Source organism: Cuculus canorus, chromosome 6, assembly GCF_017976375.1.
Source record: "Cuculus canorus isolate bCucCan1 chromosome 6, bCucCan1.pri, whole genome shotgun sequence".
In the NCBI taxonomy this organism is placed as follows: domain Eukaryota; kingdom Metazoa; phylum Chordata; class Aves; order Cuculiformes; family Cuculidae; genus Cuculus; species Cuculus canorus.
In genome coordinates this window covers 17,792,618-17,806,015 of record NC_071406.1, presented here as the reverse complement: position 1 = coordinate 17,806,015, position 13,398 = coordinate 17,792,618, and the positions used below count along the sequence as shown (strand labels likewise).

Sequence of the window (13,398 nt, the reverse complement as noted above, 5' to 3'; positions counted from 1 at the left end):
CCAGGACCAGCCACCTCACAGTGCATCAGGAGCCCATCCATGCAAACATGGGGCAGGAGGGTGTGGGAAAGCCTGACACTCACTTTAATGTCCAGGTGCAGGATCCTGCGCTGGTGCAGGTAGCAGATCCCCTCCAGGACCTGCCGCATGTAGGATCGGACCTGCAAAGGGGCAGAGGGAGGGTGGGCACCCAGAGAGTGTACTGGCCCCACACTGGCCCTGTGCAGAGGGCGGTGTTGGCTGTGGCCCATTTCATAGCCTGATACAATGATCGTTGCATGTCCCTGGGCTGAGACAGACCCCGGTGTTCCCATGCTCCGCCTGTCCCCCCTCATTACCCCCCTGCAGGGTTAACCCACCTCAGACTCGCACACTGAGGGCTTCCTCGCCATTCTGTCTAGCAGTTCTTCCTCAGCACAGCTGGCCCCCAGTCAAGGAGCACAGAAACTCCACGTCCCATTGTGTCCTGCACTCTCCTGAACATCCAGCTCCTCTGCACCCTCTCTGCCCACCCATTCCCCCCTCAAAAGCCTCCGCTCATCCCCCATGCCATGCACTCCTTAAGCAATGTCCAGAGGATACAGCTCCATGACCATGATGACAGCATTCTTCTTCTCAAAGGCATCATGGAAGAAGACAATGCGCTCATGGTCCAGCTGTGAGAGGATGTGCAACTCCCGTCGTGCTGACTGCTTGGCCTTGGTCCTCCCAGGGATGAACTTGGCAGCAAAGTCCAGCCGGCTGCTCTTCTCTGTCACCCTCCGCAAGTAAGAGAAAGCTCCCCTGCAATGCGGTGTTGGGGAAAAGAAGTAATAAGAAGGTGAGGAAGCAGGAGGCCTCCCCTTCCCTGAGCAGGTAGGTCAGGCACCCGCTCCGCAGGGAGCTGCCTGCATCCCTGGCAGCCCTCCAGGACCATACGTGGAGAGACCTCAGGCCTGGCTTTGCTCCGGCCAGCCTGAGCCAGCACCAAGGCATTGAATGATGGATGAGAGCAGCTCCAGTACATCAGGATCTGGCATATCAGGGACAGAGCTCCAGATGCAGCCTGTCATTGTGGTGCCCAGGGTGTCCCACTGTCCTCCATGCCAGTGACCCCGTACCTCCCAATCTCCTCATGCACATCATAGTAGTCAATCAGGCGTCGTGCCTTGTGCAATGCCTCCTCCTCCATGGCAGCATCGGCAGCAGGCTGGGCTAGGGGAAGGAAAGGCACTGGCAGTGGGCAAGCCAGGCACCCAAGCTCTGCCTCCTGGGGTCAGGGGAGCAGCTGGCCGTACCTGCCTGCACCACCAGTTCCGCCTTGCAGGAGACCTCCCCAGCCAAGTTCCTGGCTGTGCAGGTGTAAACACCGCTGTCAGCCTCAGCGGCACCCAGCACCACCAGTGAGCACTCGTTGTCCTCATACACAAAGCTCAGGTGACTGCTCTCCTCCAACAGGTCCCCATCCTGGAGGTGGCAAGGGCATCAGGAGTGTCCCATCCCATTCTTGACCAGCTCCCGCCACCCTTTCCCCATGGACAGGACGTGGGTCACATCCTGCATCACTAGGGGTGAGCACAACCCCAAAGTCCTAACACAGTGATCCAGGTGAGACAGGGGACAGTGTGAGTTTGGGGGGTGCTGTGGGTCAGGAGGGGGCTTGGAGGCGGGGAAGCCCACCTTGTACCACATGATGTCTGGCAGCGGTTTCCCCTCCACCACCACGGCAAAGCGCGGCGTCTCCCCTTCCTGGGCATCAATGTCTTCCATGATGGACTCAAAGCGTGGTGCCTCTGTTGAGAGATGGGGCATGGAGCACCATGGGACAGCGTTGTCCCAATGCCCACGGGACCAGGACACTGTGGGGCAGGCCACCAATGATATGTGCCTGCAGCACTGTGAAGCCATCACCCACTGGTGTGGGGGGCCCCAAAGGACTGTGCTACTAATGGCACATGGGCATGAGGCATTGAGGGGTTTCATATCCCCATTACATATGGAAGTGGGGTACTGTAAGACAATGCCAACTGTGACAGCTCTGTGGGGCAGTGCGGAGGTGTTCTCCAAGGCTCTTGGCCGTAGGGCACTGTGGGGCAGTGCCACTCCATTATAAACAGGCATGGAACACCCTGCAGCAGTGCCACCTATAGCACATGGCTGGGGAACACAGTGGGGCAGTGCCACCCCATGACACACCCTCATGGTGCACATGAGAAACTTCTACACAAGTCAGATATGGATATAGGACACCAGGCAGCAGTATCAATCTGTTTTCAGCCCCATGGGGCATTGCCACCCTATAGAGCAGCATCCCCATGGCATACGAGTACAGAGCACTGAGGAACAGTGCCATGCTGTGGGACACTGCCCCCATGGCACATGGGCATGGGGCACCGTTGAGCAGTTCCCCCCCCCAAGGCACATGGGCTTGGAGCACTGTAGGGTGACGTGAGCCCCGGTAGAGGGGCAGGGCTTCCCGCTGTGGGGGCACATACCTGCGAGGCAAAGGTGGAGGGTGCAGCAGGCGGTGCCGTGGCGGTTGCTCACCTCACAGGTCAGTGGCCCTGCAGCCCCTCGGCCCACGCACAGCAGCCGCAGGCAGTGCTGGTCGTCATCTGGCATCGTTAGCTCGCACATGCCCTCCAGCTCCTCCAGCACCTGCCCATCCCTGCGGGCACACCAGCTGCCATATCACAGTCCCACAGGCAGCGCCAGACCCACTGCCCCACTGATAGCTCCCACCCCACAGCCCCATGGCTGCCTCCCAAACCACAGACAGCTCACATCCCCTTGCTAGCTCTGCCTCCCGAATGGCTCTCAACACTTGGTACCCCACAGACAGCACCGCTCCCCAAGATAGCGCCCCCCCACGTATGTCTGTACAGCCCTGTACATAACCCTTGGGTGTACACCCAGCCCCAGCGAAGGACCCCGCACCCACTGTGGGCTGCACTGTAAGCTGGTGCAGAGCCCCTCTGTGCACCCTGTAGCGGTGGGCATGGGGCAAGCAGTCAGCACAGCACCATGTTCTACCTCTTCCAGGTGACGGTGGCATCCACATGGTTGATGGTGATGGTGATGGAGGTTGGCTGGCCCTCTACCACGTACACCACATCTGGCTTGTCCAGGATGACTGGGGCCTCTTCCAGGTAGGGACCTGCCACACACGTTGTCACCACCTCCAGTCCCCACACCACCCAGCCCTGGCCAGCTTGCCATGCCACTGGGGACAGAGAACCCTCCACCAAAGCCACACATCCCATTCCCACTGCCCCTCTCACCACGGTCGAGGAGCTGTACGGGCCCCACCAGCGGGGACGGTTTGCTGTTGGTCTTGGGGGTGGCAGTGATGACACGGAAGAGGTACTGAGCTCCCTTGGTCAGACCGTGTACCATGTAGGTGGTGTCCCGCACACCAGTCACCAGCACCAGCCACTGTGTCGTGCCCAGCACTTGCATTTGCACCACGTAGGTCACCGAATTGGGATCTGCAGGGGAAGAGACTCTGTGCAGAGCCTCTGGCATTGGGCTGGCCTGTGCACGCCACAGGCATTGTCTAACCCCTGCCCGCTTCCTGTCCAGCCCCAGTCTCCTTACCTATGGCGGTGTCCAGCCACTTGGGCTTGTTCCAAGTCAGCGTGATGGCTCTGCCGGTCACCGAGGCCACAGTGGGGGGGCCATCTGGGGGGGTTGGCACCACATCTGCAGGGCGAGGCAGGCAGGGGGGTGAGCGTGGCCACGGTCACAGCTCCTCAGGGCATCTGCCTTAGCCCCAGGAGATGCAGGCTGGAGGGTACAGAGGAGGCCAGCGACCCCCCTGGCTGGGGCTCAGCCTGGCAGCCCCTGTGGGGCTAGTGCTCCCAGCAAGTCCCATGGGAGTTCTGGGAGCCCAGGTCCTGACCCTGCAAGGTGAGGACAGCACAGCTGATGCTGCTTTTAGGTAGGATTAGAGACCTCCTGAGATCCCCTCCAACCTGAACTGCCCTGTGATCCTGTCACCCTAGGACCTTGCTACACGGCCACCAACACCTAGCACTGGGGCACAGCCTAGCAGAGAGAGAGCAAGTGGCCACACATCCCCAGTGGTGCCCACTGATGCTTACCAGTGACGTAGAGGTGCGCATAACATGTGGCCTTCCCCACTTTGTTGGCGATGACACTCTTGTAGACCCCAGCATGTGCGTGGCTGACAGCCTTGAACACCAGGCGATGGACATCCTTATCTGGAGGGAATGGGGGGGCACAGGTAAGACACTGCCAGCCAAGTGGCACAGAGCTCCCCTCCCTGCCTCATGGGGTGTGGAGATCTAGGGGGTAATGCCTCCTCCCAGGATGTCCCCCCTTCCTGTGCCCCAGTCAGAGGGACCCTATGGGAGTAGGGAGGGCAGCAGGGAGCCCTACACTGCATCATCTTGCGGTCGTCACTGCTGTCGATGCGGGTGCCATTGTGGAACCAGGTGATGGAGGGGTAGGGCAGCCCGGCCACCTGGCACTCCAGCACGGCCTCCTTTGACTCCACCACATCCAGGTTGTTCAGCGGCTTCAGGAAATCAGGCATGGTGAAGCACTCTGCCTCTGTCTCTGCCTGCTCTGGCTCCTCTGGGATAGATGGCATCTTCTCAAGTTTGGAGCTGCAAAAGCCCACACACACTCACACCCCAGCCCAGCTCTGACTTCAGGCTTTCCACAAGCCCACTGTCCCCACATCTCAGGAGGGAGCAAGCAGGGGGGGATGCAGATCCCAGAAACCCCCAACTCTTACATCTGGGAGGCAGCAGATGGACGCGGCTCCTCCACGTAGAGCTCAGCAGAGCACTCCACATGGCCATGGGCATTCCTGGCAGTCACCATGTACTGCCCCTCATCCTCACTGCCCACGTGCATGATGACCAGTGAGTGCAGCCCCCCTTCCCGCTGAATCCGCACGTTCTCTCCCTCCTGCACCTGCTGGCCTGCAAAGAAACACGCACCAGCATCAATACCGGCACTCCTCTCAGCCCCAGATGGGCACAAGCCTTGAGTGCAGCCCCCAAGGCGATGGAGAGAGGATTCCCTGCAGGGCCCTGATCAAGCTCTCTGGTCTTGGGGATTACCAAAATGAGTCCAGGTGACCACTGGGGTGGGAGTCCCACTAATCATGCAGTCAAAACGCGCTGTCCGCCCTTCCACCACATCGACGTCCTCTAGCTTGCGGGTGAAGAGTGGCTGTATGGAAGGCTGCACTGTCAGCCGGGCACTGCAGGTCAGCTCATCTGCAGGGAGATTGAGTAGGGGTGAGGCCCACATGGGATGCAAGTGTGCAGAGCAGGAGACAGCTCGCCATCCCTTCAGCTGCAATCCCAACAGCCAACATGGTTGTAGCCGAGTATACCTGTCAGCCCAGTTGGGGCTGAGCCTTGGTGTGCTGGGAGCCAGGCTCTGTCCCTGCATGGGGCAGGGGGCAAGCACAAGTTTGTGCAAGGGCCGGGCCTCTGCCCACGCCCAGGGCCGGGCCTCTGCTGGCAGCAGGCTGCCTCTTCCCTCCCTCACAGCAGTACAGATACCAGCAGCAAGGTGGGGTGGGAGGATGCCCAGATCCTCCACATAGAGCAGGGTGTCACAGCTAGCCTAGTCCCCTGTGCTTCAGTGATGCTGAAGCAGGCAGAGCCAGCACATGCAGCACCTGGAGGCAGCATGGAGACAGGCACAGGCTGGATGCTCCAGATGAGGGGTTTGCAGTGGGGACCACTTTGCAATGATGGTGTTGTCATCCACCCTAGGCAGGGACTGACACTGTGCTCAGGCACAGAATTACCTCCCTGCACCCAAAACTGCTGCTGCTTTCAAATCCCTGCAGGCATAGAGCTTCCTCCATGGAGGGATGCACGGGCATTAGCTGCAGAGTGCTGGTAATGCCACTGCACCCTGCACCCACTGCAGCCTGGGTTACTGCTGAGGGGCTTCCCAGGCAGGCTGAGAAATGGGAAAAGGACCCTTGTTCCTGCCCCGCTGCCAGAGACAGAGGCTGTGTGCAGCATGTACAGGCACAGGAAGAAGTCAGAGATTTGGGACAGAGGCCAGGTTCTGCTGCCCTTCCCCAGATGCCACTAGTGATGGCTTGGTGGGAGATGGCTGGTGGCCTTGATCCCCTGTCCAGGGCCCCTGCCACTTCCCAGGCCTCCCAGTCTGTACAGAAGCCAGGTGCCTGGAGGCTCTGGAGCCAGGAGATGTGGACAGCTGGGCTGCACCCAGCCCGTATGGCCAGGGTGCAAATGCATCTCCCTAGAATTCATGGAATCTGCAGGGCTCAGAGTGCTGGAGCTCAAGGATTGATGCACACCAGGTTTCCCAGCTGGAGAAAGCTCCCCAGCTCCTGGGGTAGCAACCATTCCCTGTCCCCCACCACCAGCACTCACAGCTATATCCTGTGTAGACCAGAGCCCTGAACCCAGGGGCAGGGGGGCTGACCACCTCCAGCACATCTCTAGGGCCAAGCCCCAAACAAGACCCCCCACCCTCAGGGAGCTCCGTGACCGCTGCTTACCTTTGGCAGTGCTGAGCTTGCAGGTGTAGATCCCACTGTCGTCCTCATGCACAGAGGTGAGCAGCAGCTTGCACTTGCGCCCATCAAAATGCATCTTGCATTTGAGCAGGGCGGGCTGGAGCAGCCGGCCCCGGGACAGCCAGTCCACGTCCATGTCTGGCGGGCCAGACACCAGGCACTCAAAGAGTGCCAGCTCCCCCGCCCCGACCACCACGTCCTGCAGGGGAACCACGATGGCCAGGGACTGGCACTCGGGGCGAGCTGCCCAGGAAGGGGGGAGAGAGAAAGAAAGAGAGATGCATCTCAGCAACTGAAAAGCAACCATGAGAGGTGGCGGGGGTGGAGTGGAACATGCAGGGCAGGGGGGGCATGCAGGGAGGGGGCTCGGTGCAGCGGGCAGGGAGTGCAGCAGGGAAGGGCAGGAGGGGGGCGAGATGTGGAAAGCAGAGCTGAGCCAGGGAGGGGGCCAGGGGTGAGGGGAGGTGTCCATGCCAGGAACACACCACACAGCGCTTTACCAAACAGATTTTATTAGAGCTACAAAAAAAGGGTCACGGCCTCGTAGCCCACCCCCCCCCCCCCCACCCCCACTGAGCCTCCACCCCAAGAAGAAGAGGCCTGGAGCCAGAGGGTGCTCCGGGTGGACCCCAAGCCCTAGGGCTGCAAAGGATGTCTTGTGGTGGCCCATCGGGCAGCTGGGTGGCTGCCTCGAAGCCAAAGGGCCCGATGCTCTCCCCCACCTCTATGGCTGGGGCAGGGTTATCCCCCGTGGGGGTCCCAGGGGTATACGGTCCCCCTTGCTCTGAGGTGACCGTCGCAGAGCTGCCACCATGCCGCAGTCTCTTCCCTACAGCCCCAGCTGACATTGCAGCAACTGTGAGCTCAGCTCCCTGCTCCCCTTCCCTGGGCAACGAGGAGAGGAGCAGCAGGACACGCAGACAGGGACAAATGGACAGAGCAAGAGACAAGACAGCATCATATGGCCGCCCTGGCCCAGCTGAGGGGATGCCTGGCGCTCCCCCACTGCTCCCCTCCCACTGCCTCGGTTAGGTTTCGCCTCCCCCGGCCATCCAGTGAGCCCCTGCCCACAGTCGAGGGCCCGCATGTCCCCGCGGTGCATCCAGGATGAGGCGGCGGATGGAGCAGAAGGTAATAACACAAGGTGATGTCCACTGCCTAAGAGGTGTCCAACTAAGAGCCCCGCAGCTGTGGCTCAGAGAGATGCACCCCCTTATCGTACTCCCCCTGCGTACAGACAAAAACCGCAGTCAGCAAGCAGAAGGGTTAGTGCAGCAGCAAAGGAGCCAGTACGCACACACCAGGGCTGGCACGAGGGGTGCGAGAGTGTGCCAAGGTGCAGAGCCACCCACTGAGTCCCCAGAGAGGGGCTGGGGCTTGTGCCATCGCCCCCACAGCCCAGCTCCTGCCGGCCATGGGACACGAGGCTGGCTCCTACTCCCACCCCCGTGCCGCCGTGCTTTGCCAGAGGCTGAGAGCAGGGTCCTGGCAGGGTAGAAGCAGTGCAGCCAAGGCTGGGGTGGGATAGGCACAGCCTGAGGGTCTCAGACAGCTGTCAGCAGGGAGGGCTGGGGGGAGCAGGGGACACACAGCAAAGGGTAGGAGAAGGGAGGCAGCATCACTCATCCCCACAGGCTCCTTCCCTGGCCTCAGGAGATGCCAGGAAGAGCCTGGCCCTCAGTTCCCAGCCCCCTTGCACACATTTGCACACACATATTGGGGTCCTAGGAGGACCACAGCAGGGCCAGGGTGGGACAGCAAGGGAAGGGGGCTGGACAATCCAGTCCTATGTTAACAGGCTGTCGCTGAAAACTGGCAATGGGGGACCTCTCAAAGCTGTCCTTTGCCAGGCACACAGCTTGCAGGTTGCCTGGGGTGGAGAGGGAGGGAGCTGTCAGCACAGCAGTGTCAGGGGAGAAGTCCCCTGCAAGGCCACCAAGGGCAAAAGCCCTCCCTGCACAGCCAAGGGCAGCACTGGGCCCCAGCAGTCGGCATGTATGGAGACAGGGAAAGAAGCTGCGCTGCAGGAAGCAGCGGGCTCTGGGTCAGGTTAGCAGCAGTCCTGGCACAGCTGGACAGTGGGACTTAGAGCCGTGGGGTGCCACATCTGGATGAGGCAGCAGGGCAGCCTACTTCTGCCTCAGGGCCAACATCTGTGGGCAGCCCCAGGCATGCAGCTCCACTTCCCTGCTTCTGGCTTGCACCTGACTGCAATGAAACAGGGAAGGGCAGGCTGCCTTGACCCCTTCTACCGCAGCACTGCTGCAGGGGACGTCTGCAGTGCCCCTTCCCCACACAGCTCATGCAGGGCACTGGAGCCAGCTGCCCCCTTGAGGCCAAAGGGGATGGACTCGGGAGGCTTTACCTCTGACCTCCAGCTTGGCCTCGCACTGCTTGGTGCCATACTCATTGACGGCCTTGCAGGTGTAGAAGCCAGTGTCGGTACGCTCCGCCGCCAGGATGTGCAGCGTGAAGAGCCCTCGTGCCCCCTCTGCCTCCTCTGCGTGGTGCCGGCGGCCATACTTCACTGGCTGTCGGTTCCTCAGCCTGCTCAGGACGTGGACAGATTAGCAGTCACATCTGGCCCTGCACACCCAGCCTAGCTGTCCCCAAAAGCCCCCTTCTCCTCCACCCCAACGCTGTTTGGGACTAGAGCTCTGAGCTGGCCATCCCCAAATGGGGAGATCTCTTGCTCTTCCTCTCCTCCCCTGCCCAGTTGTGACCGAGCAAGCACTAGGACTCACCAGTAAATGATGGGCTTGGGTTCCCCACGGACTCGGACGCTCATGCTGACATCCTGCCCCTCCAGCACTGACTGGTCCAACAGGGCCACCTGGGGAAGCAGAGGCCAGAAAGCAGTGAGCACCCAACTGCACCCAGAGCCATGCATCCCCACCGCTGCACCCAGGGCCATACATTCTTCATCATAACGGCAGCCCTGGGGCACCACAGGCTCTGGGGCTGCTGGAGGAGATGGTGGGGTGCAGGCTGCCTGGGTGCCTGGAGCACCCCAGATCAGGAAGCAGGAAAGCCTGACCCTCCTGGCACTGAGACTGCAGGAACAGGGCACTGCTCCCCTTCTGCCAGGTCACAGGGAGGTTATCAGCTCACCTCAAAGCTTGGTGCAGCCTTGAAGGTGCTTTCTGGAGAGCCGTGGGCAGTCCCATGCTCGGCTCTAGGCTGCAACTTCATGGCTGGTCGGTGCTGGGGGGTGCTGGACTCGGGGAATTCTTCCAGGGGGCTCAGGTATTCCTCGTCCGAGGTGATGGGGCTACCCTGGCCGACAGGGGGTGCCAAATTCCCATGCCGCTCCACGGCGGGGGCTAGCACAGAAGAGACCGCATAAGGAGCTGGCAGCAGCTAGAGCCGGGCACGGGGGGGAAGGACACCCCCTCCCCATCACCCTGCACCCCAGGGCTGCCCGAAGGCGCCCATCCCATGGCCTATCCCAGCTCGGCCGCAGCCAGCAGCGAAGGGGTGCGGGGCCGCTCAGCGGGAGGGGCTGCGAAGCGCTCCAAGGGCCGATAAGGGGACGCGATATCCCGCGAGGCGGCAGCAGGGCTCAAGTGGCTCTTACGCAGCAGCCGCGCTCACATCCTTAAACCGCTCGGATTCCCGGGATGGCTGCCCTGCCCCGAGCCGGCGAGGGCTGAAGGTGACATTGGCAGCTGCGCCGTCCCGACAGCCCGGCCGGCCGCTCCCCGCGGGGCCGAACCCGCCTGCGAGGGGCGCCCACCCGGGATAGGCTGGAATGGGATAGGATGGGATGGGGGACCCGAAGGGTGCGGGGTGCGTGCGGGCATGGATGGTGCGGGGAGGGGGCAGCGAGCGGCGCGGGGTGCTGGGGGTGTTGGCCCCACTCCAGCCCGGCTGCTGAGCACCCGCAGCCTCCTTCCCTCCCTCCCTCCCTCCCTCCCTCCCCTTACCGGGAGGGCGGCGGGGGTCGGGCGCGCTGCCCGGTGCGGGGCGAGGGCTGCGCCCCCCCGCGATGCCTGCAGGCAGCGGGGACCTGAGGGGCCCCGACCCGCGGCTCCCCTCTCCCGCCCTCCCGCATCGCCCTCCGCACTCACCGGGGGTCGGCCCCGGCAGCCCCCGCCCCGAGCCGAGCTGAGCCGCGCCGCCGGTGCCGGGAGCGCCCGCAGCCGCAGCGCCGCCGGCCCGCTGAGCCCTCCCCGTCCCAGCGCCGCCCGGCCCCGGGGCTGGGCCAGCAGCGCGGGGGAGGACCCGCCTCGGGGCCGGGGGCTGCCGGGACCCTGCCCACCCCGCCGCCGCTGCCCCCCACGGACGGCCCCCGGAGCGGTGGGGGTTTGGGTGCTGCCAGCCCCCGAGCACCTCCGAAACCCTGCGTGCTCCCCAGGGACATTCTCAGGTTGGGGAGCACCTTGCGGGTACCCCCAGGGCAGGTCTGAGCCTCTGCCTGCTCCCCAGGGATATTCTCAGGTTGAGGAGGGTTTTGGGGCTGCGTCGGGCTGAGTGTTCCCACAGCCACCGGGGTGAAAGGCCGGCTGAGAACCCCCTGGCTAGCGGCTTGGTGGGGAGGGTGGGTATCCCTACATCTAATAGCTTGTGGGGCAGGGGTATTCCTACAGCTAGAAGGTTGGACAGTAGGGGTATCTCCATGGGTCTGGGGTTGGAAAGCGGGCTGGGGTATGCCCATGGTTTGTAGGCTGGAAGTAGGGGTAACCCCTTGGTTTTGGGGTTGGGGGACAGACTGGAGTATCCACATGGTTTACAGGCTGGAGGTAGAGGTAAACCCATGGGTTTGGGGTTGGAGGGCTGGGGTATCCCCACATTTTCTGGGGTTGGAGGGCAGGCTGGCATATCCCCACATTTTTGGGGCATTGGAAGGCAGGCAGGGGTATCCCCATGGTTTGCAGGCTGGAAGTAGGGGTAACCCTATGGTTTGGGGGTTGGAGGATTGAGGCAGCCCCACATTTTCTGGGCTTGGAGGGCAGGCAGAGGTATCCCCATGGTTTACAGGCTGGAGGCAGGGGTGAACCCATGATTTACAGGCTGGAGGCAAGGGTAACCCCACGTTTTCTGGGGTTGGAGGGAAGGCTGGGGTGTCCCCCTGTTCCACGGGACGCAGGGCAGGCGCATGGGGGCCCTCGCCATGCTCCGGGGGATGCTCAGAGCCCGGCCCCGCTGCCCCCGCCCGGGCTCCTGCCGTGCTCGCTGGGAGTGCGCCAGCCGCCTCGGCTCAGACAGAGCCTTGTAGGGTAAGGAAGCCGGTTTATCCCCAGCGCGCCGAGCTGGCAGCCGCCCCCTGCACTCACCGGGCCGCACGCTGAGGATGGCGCTGCAGCAGGTCGCCCCCACCTCGTTGGCCGCGGTGACGGTGTATAGCCCGGCATCGGCCACCCGGGCGCTCCTGACCAGCAGGGTGTGGCGCTCGCCCTCCGCCTTGATGGGTCGCGCCGAGCTGCTCCGCAGCGGGACTCCGTCCTTCCTCCAGGACACTGCCGGCACAGCGAGGGTCACCCGCGGCCGGGACAGCCCGGGCTCCCCCGGGGGCCTCTGCGGGGTCCCGGTGGGGCCAGGCGCTCGCCCGGAGACCCCTTCGCCGCGGGAAGCGGCCTCGGGCTCCCACGGCCCCTGACGGAGAGAGCGGGCTGCACCCTGTCTGATTCCTGGCATCCTCCTGCCCTCCAGTGGAGGAGGGAATCGAAGCCGTTTCGCTTCTTCCCGGCTCTGGCTGCCCAGCTGCCGGTTCCCACGTTCGTGCCCGGATCCCATCTGCCCTGAGCTCTGCCCCCGTGAGCCCCCCGGGTTGTCTCAGATGCATCCCGGAGCATCTCCCGTCCCCGCGCTGCTCTCGGCAGCCCCACTTCTGCTCTCTCAGCAGACCAGCATGGGGCAACGCACCCTACCCACCCTGCCTCAGCACCTCACACTTGCCTGGGGGAGGCGAGCAGAAAGGGGCATTCCCGAGGTGGGCACATCACCTCCCTGTAACGCCCAGCTTGGGGCTGCATGTCCCACTCTGCACAGCTGGGGTGGCCCCAAAGGGCAGCTCAGTGGGTGGGACATAGACATGCAGAGAGCCTCTACGCCACGCTCACGCCCTTGAGCCCACAGTCACGCACCTTCTGGCTGGGGGTTGGCCGTGACAATGCACTTGAGCAGCACCTCTGTCCCCACGGCCACTGCCATGTCCTGGATGGGGATCTCAAAGATCGGGGCTTCCAAAGGGTCTTCACCCGCTGAGACATACGAGTCATCAGAGGACTCTGGAAAGGGAGAGACAGGTCCCAGAGCTATCAGCAGGGTGGAGTGAGCAGGTCCTGGGCTGCAATGGGCTGCAAGTGGATGGAGCAGCAGCCTCATAACATTTTGCCCATGTCTGCCCACACGTGCCCCACACTCTTGCTGCGGCCTTAGCAGGTCCCCGGTCCCTGCTGTGGAGGGAAGGGTCACATCAGGGACCACCACAGCACAATGCTTGCAGCTGGACGAGGTGGAGGACCATGAGGTAGGAAGCACACAGCCTGCTGTACATCCCCATACAGCACAGAAGCTGAGGCAACAGTGAGATGTGGAAGAAGGAGTGTTGTACAGCCCCCACTCTGGGTTCCCTCAGCTGCCCGCAGGGTGCTGGCTGCTTCGTCCCACTAACATCAGCACCAGCCACCCAGCTCCCTCTCCTCTCATGGCCCCAGCACACAGGCAAAGGTCCTGGGACCATGCCAGGACCCTCGAGCATGTGGGCCTGGCACTGCTGCAGACAGAGCTGAGCCTGGAAGGAGCTCCGGGCCTGGGTGCAGTCTGGGCTCACCCCTATGTGCTGGGATGGGCAGGGCATCTCTTTGCCCAGCCAAGCAACTGCAGCATCCCCTGGGGGCACTTGGGCTGTGTGCCCTGCCTGGAGCATCGAGCAC

The 13,398-nt window shown here is 62.8% G+C and overlaps 1 protein-coding gene across 9 annotated transcripts in view; it reads right to left on the bottom strand.

The window, feature by feature from the left end:
• SPEG (striated muscle enriched protein kinase) overlaps positions 1 to 13,398 on the bottom strand; it is a 39,280-nt gene that overhangs the window by 8,744 nt on the left and 17,138 nt on the right. For 8 of the 9 annotated variants that reach the window (XM_054069592.1, XM_054069593.1, XM_054069596.1 and 5 more), the window contains 20 exons: positions 12,607 to 12,750; positions 11,797 to 11,979; positions 9,632 to 9,843; positions 9,265 to 9,353; positions 8,886 to 9,067; positions 6,503 to 6,763; positions 5,073 to 5,231; positions 4,742 to 4,931; positions 4,381 to 4,610; positions 4,083 to 4,202; positions 3,577 to 3,681; positions 3,261 to 3,467; positions 3,013 to 3,136; positions 2,475 to 2,662; positions 1,660 to 1,772; positions 1,278 to 1,446; positions 1,101 to 1,194; positions 583 to 783; positions 360 to 420; positions 84 to 161 (listed from right to left, as the gene is read on the bottom strand). In XM_054069592.1, the coding sequence (XP_053925567.1) occupies positions 84 to 161; positions 360 to 420; positions 583 to 783; positions 1,101 to 1,194; positions 1,278 to 1,446; positions 1,660 to 1,772; positions 2,475 to 2,662; positions 3,013 to 3,136; positions 3,261 to 3,467; positions 3,577 to 3,681; positions 4,083 to 4,202; positions 4,381 to 4,610; positions 4,742 to 4,931; positions 5,073 to 5,231; positions 6,503 to 6,763; positions 8,886 to 9,067; positions 9,265 to 9,353; positions 9,632 to 9,843; positions 11,797 to 11,979; positions 12,607 to 12,750 (3,110 nt within the window). The remainder of the gene's footprint in view (positions 1 to 83; positions 162 to 359; positions 421 to 582; positions 784 to 1,100; positions 1,195 to 1,277; positions 1,447 to 1,659; positions 1,773 to 2,474; positions 2,663 to 3,012; positions 3,137 to 3,260; positions 3,468 to 3,576; positions 3,682 to 4,082; positions 4,203 to 4,380; positions 4,611 to 4,741; positions 4,932 to 5,072; positions 5,232 to 6,502; positions 6,764 to 8,885; positions 9,068 to 9,264; positions 9,354 to 9,631; positions 9,844 to 11,796; positions 11,980 to 12,606; positions 12,751 to 13,398) is intronic. The other variant, XM_054069594.1, reaches the window with a different exon arrangement.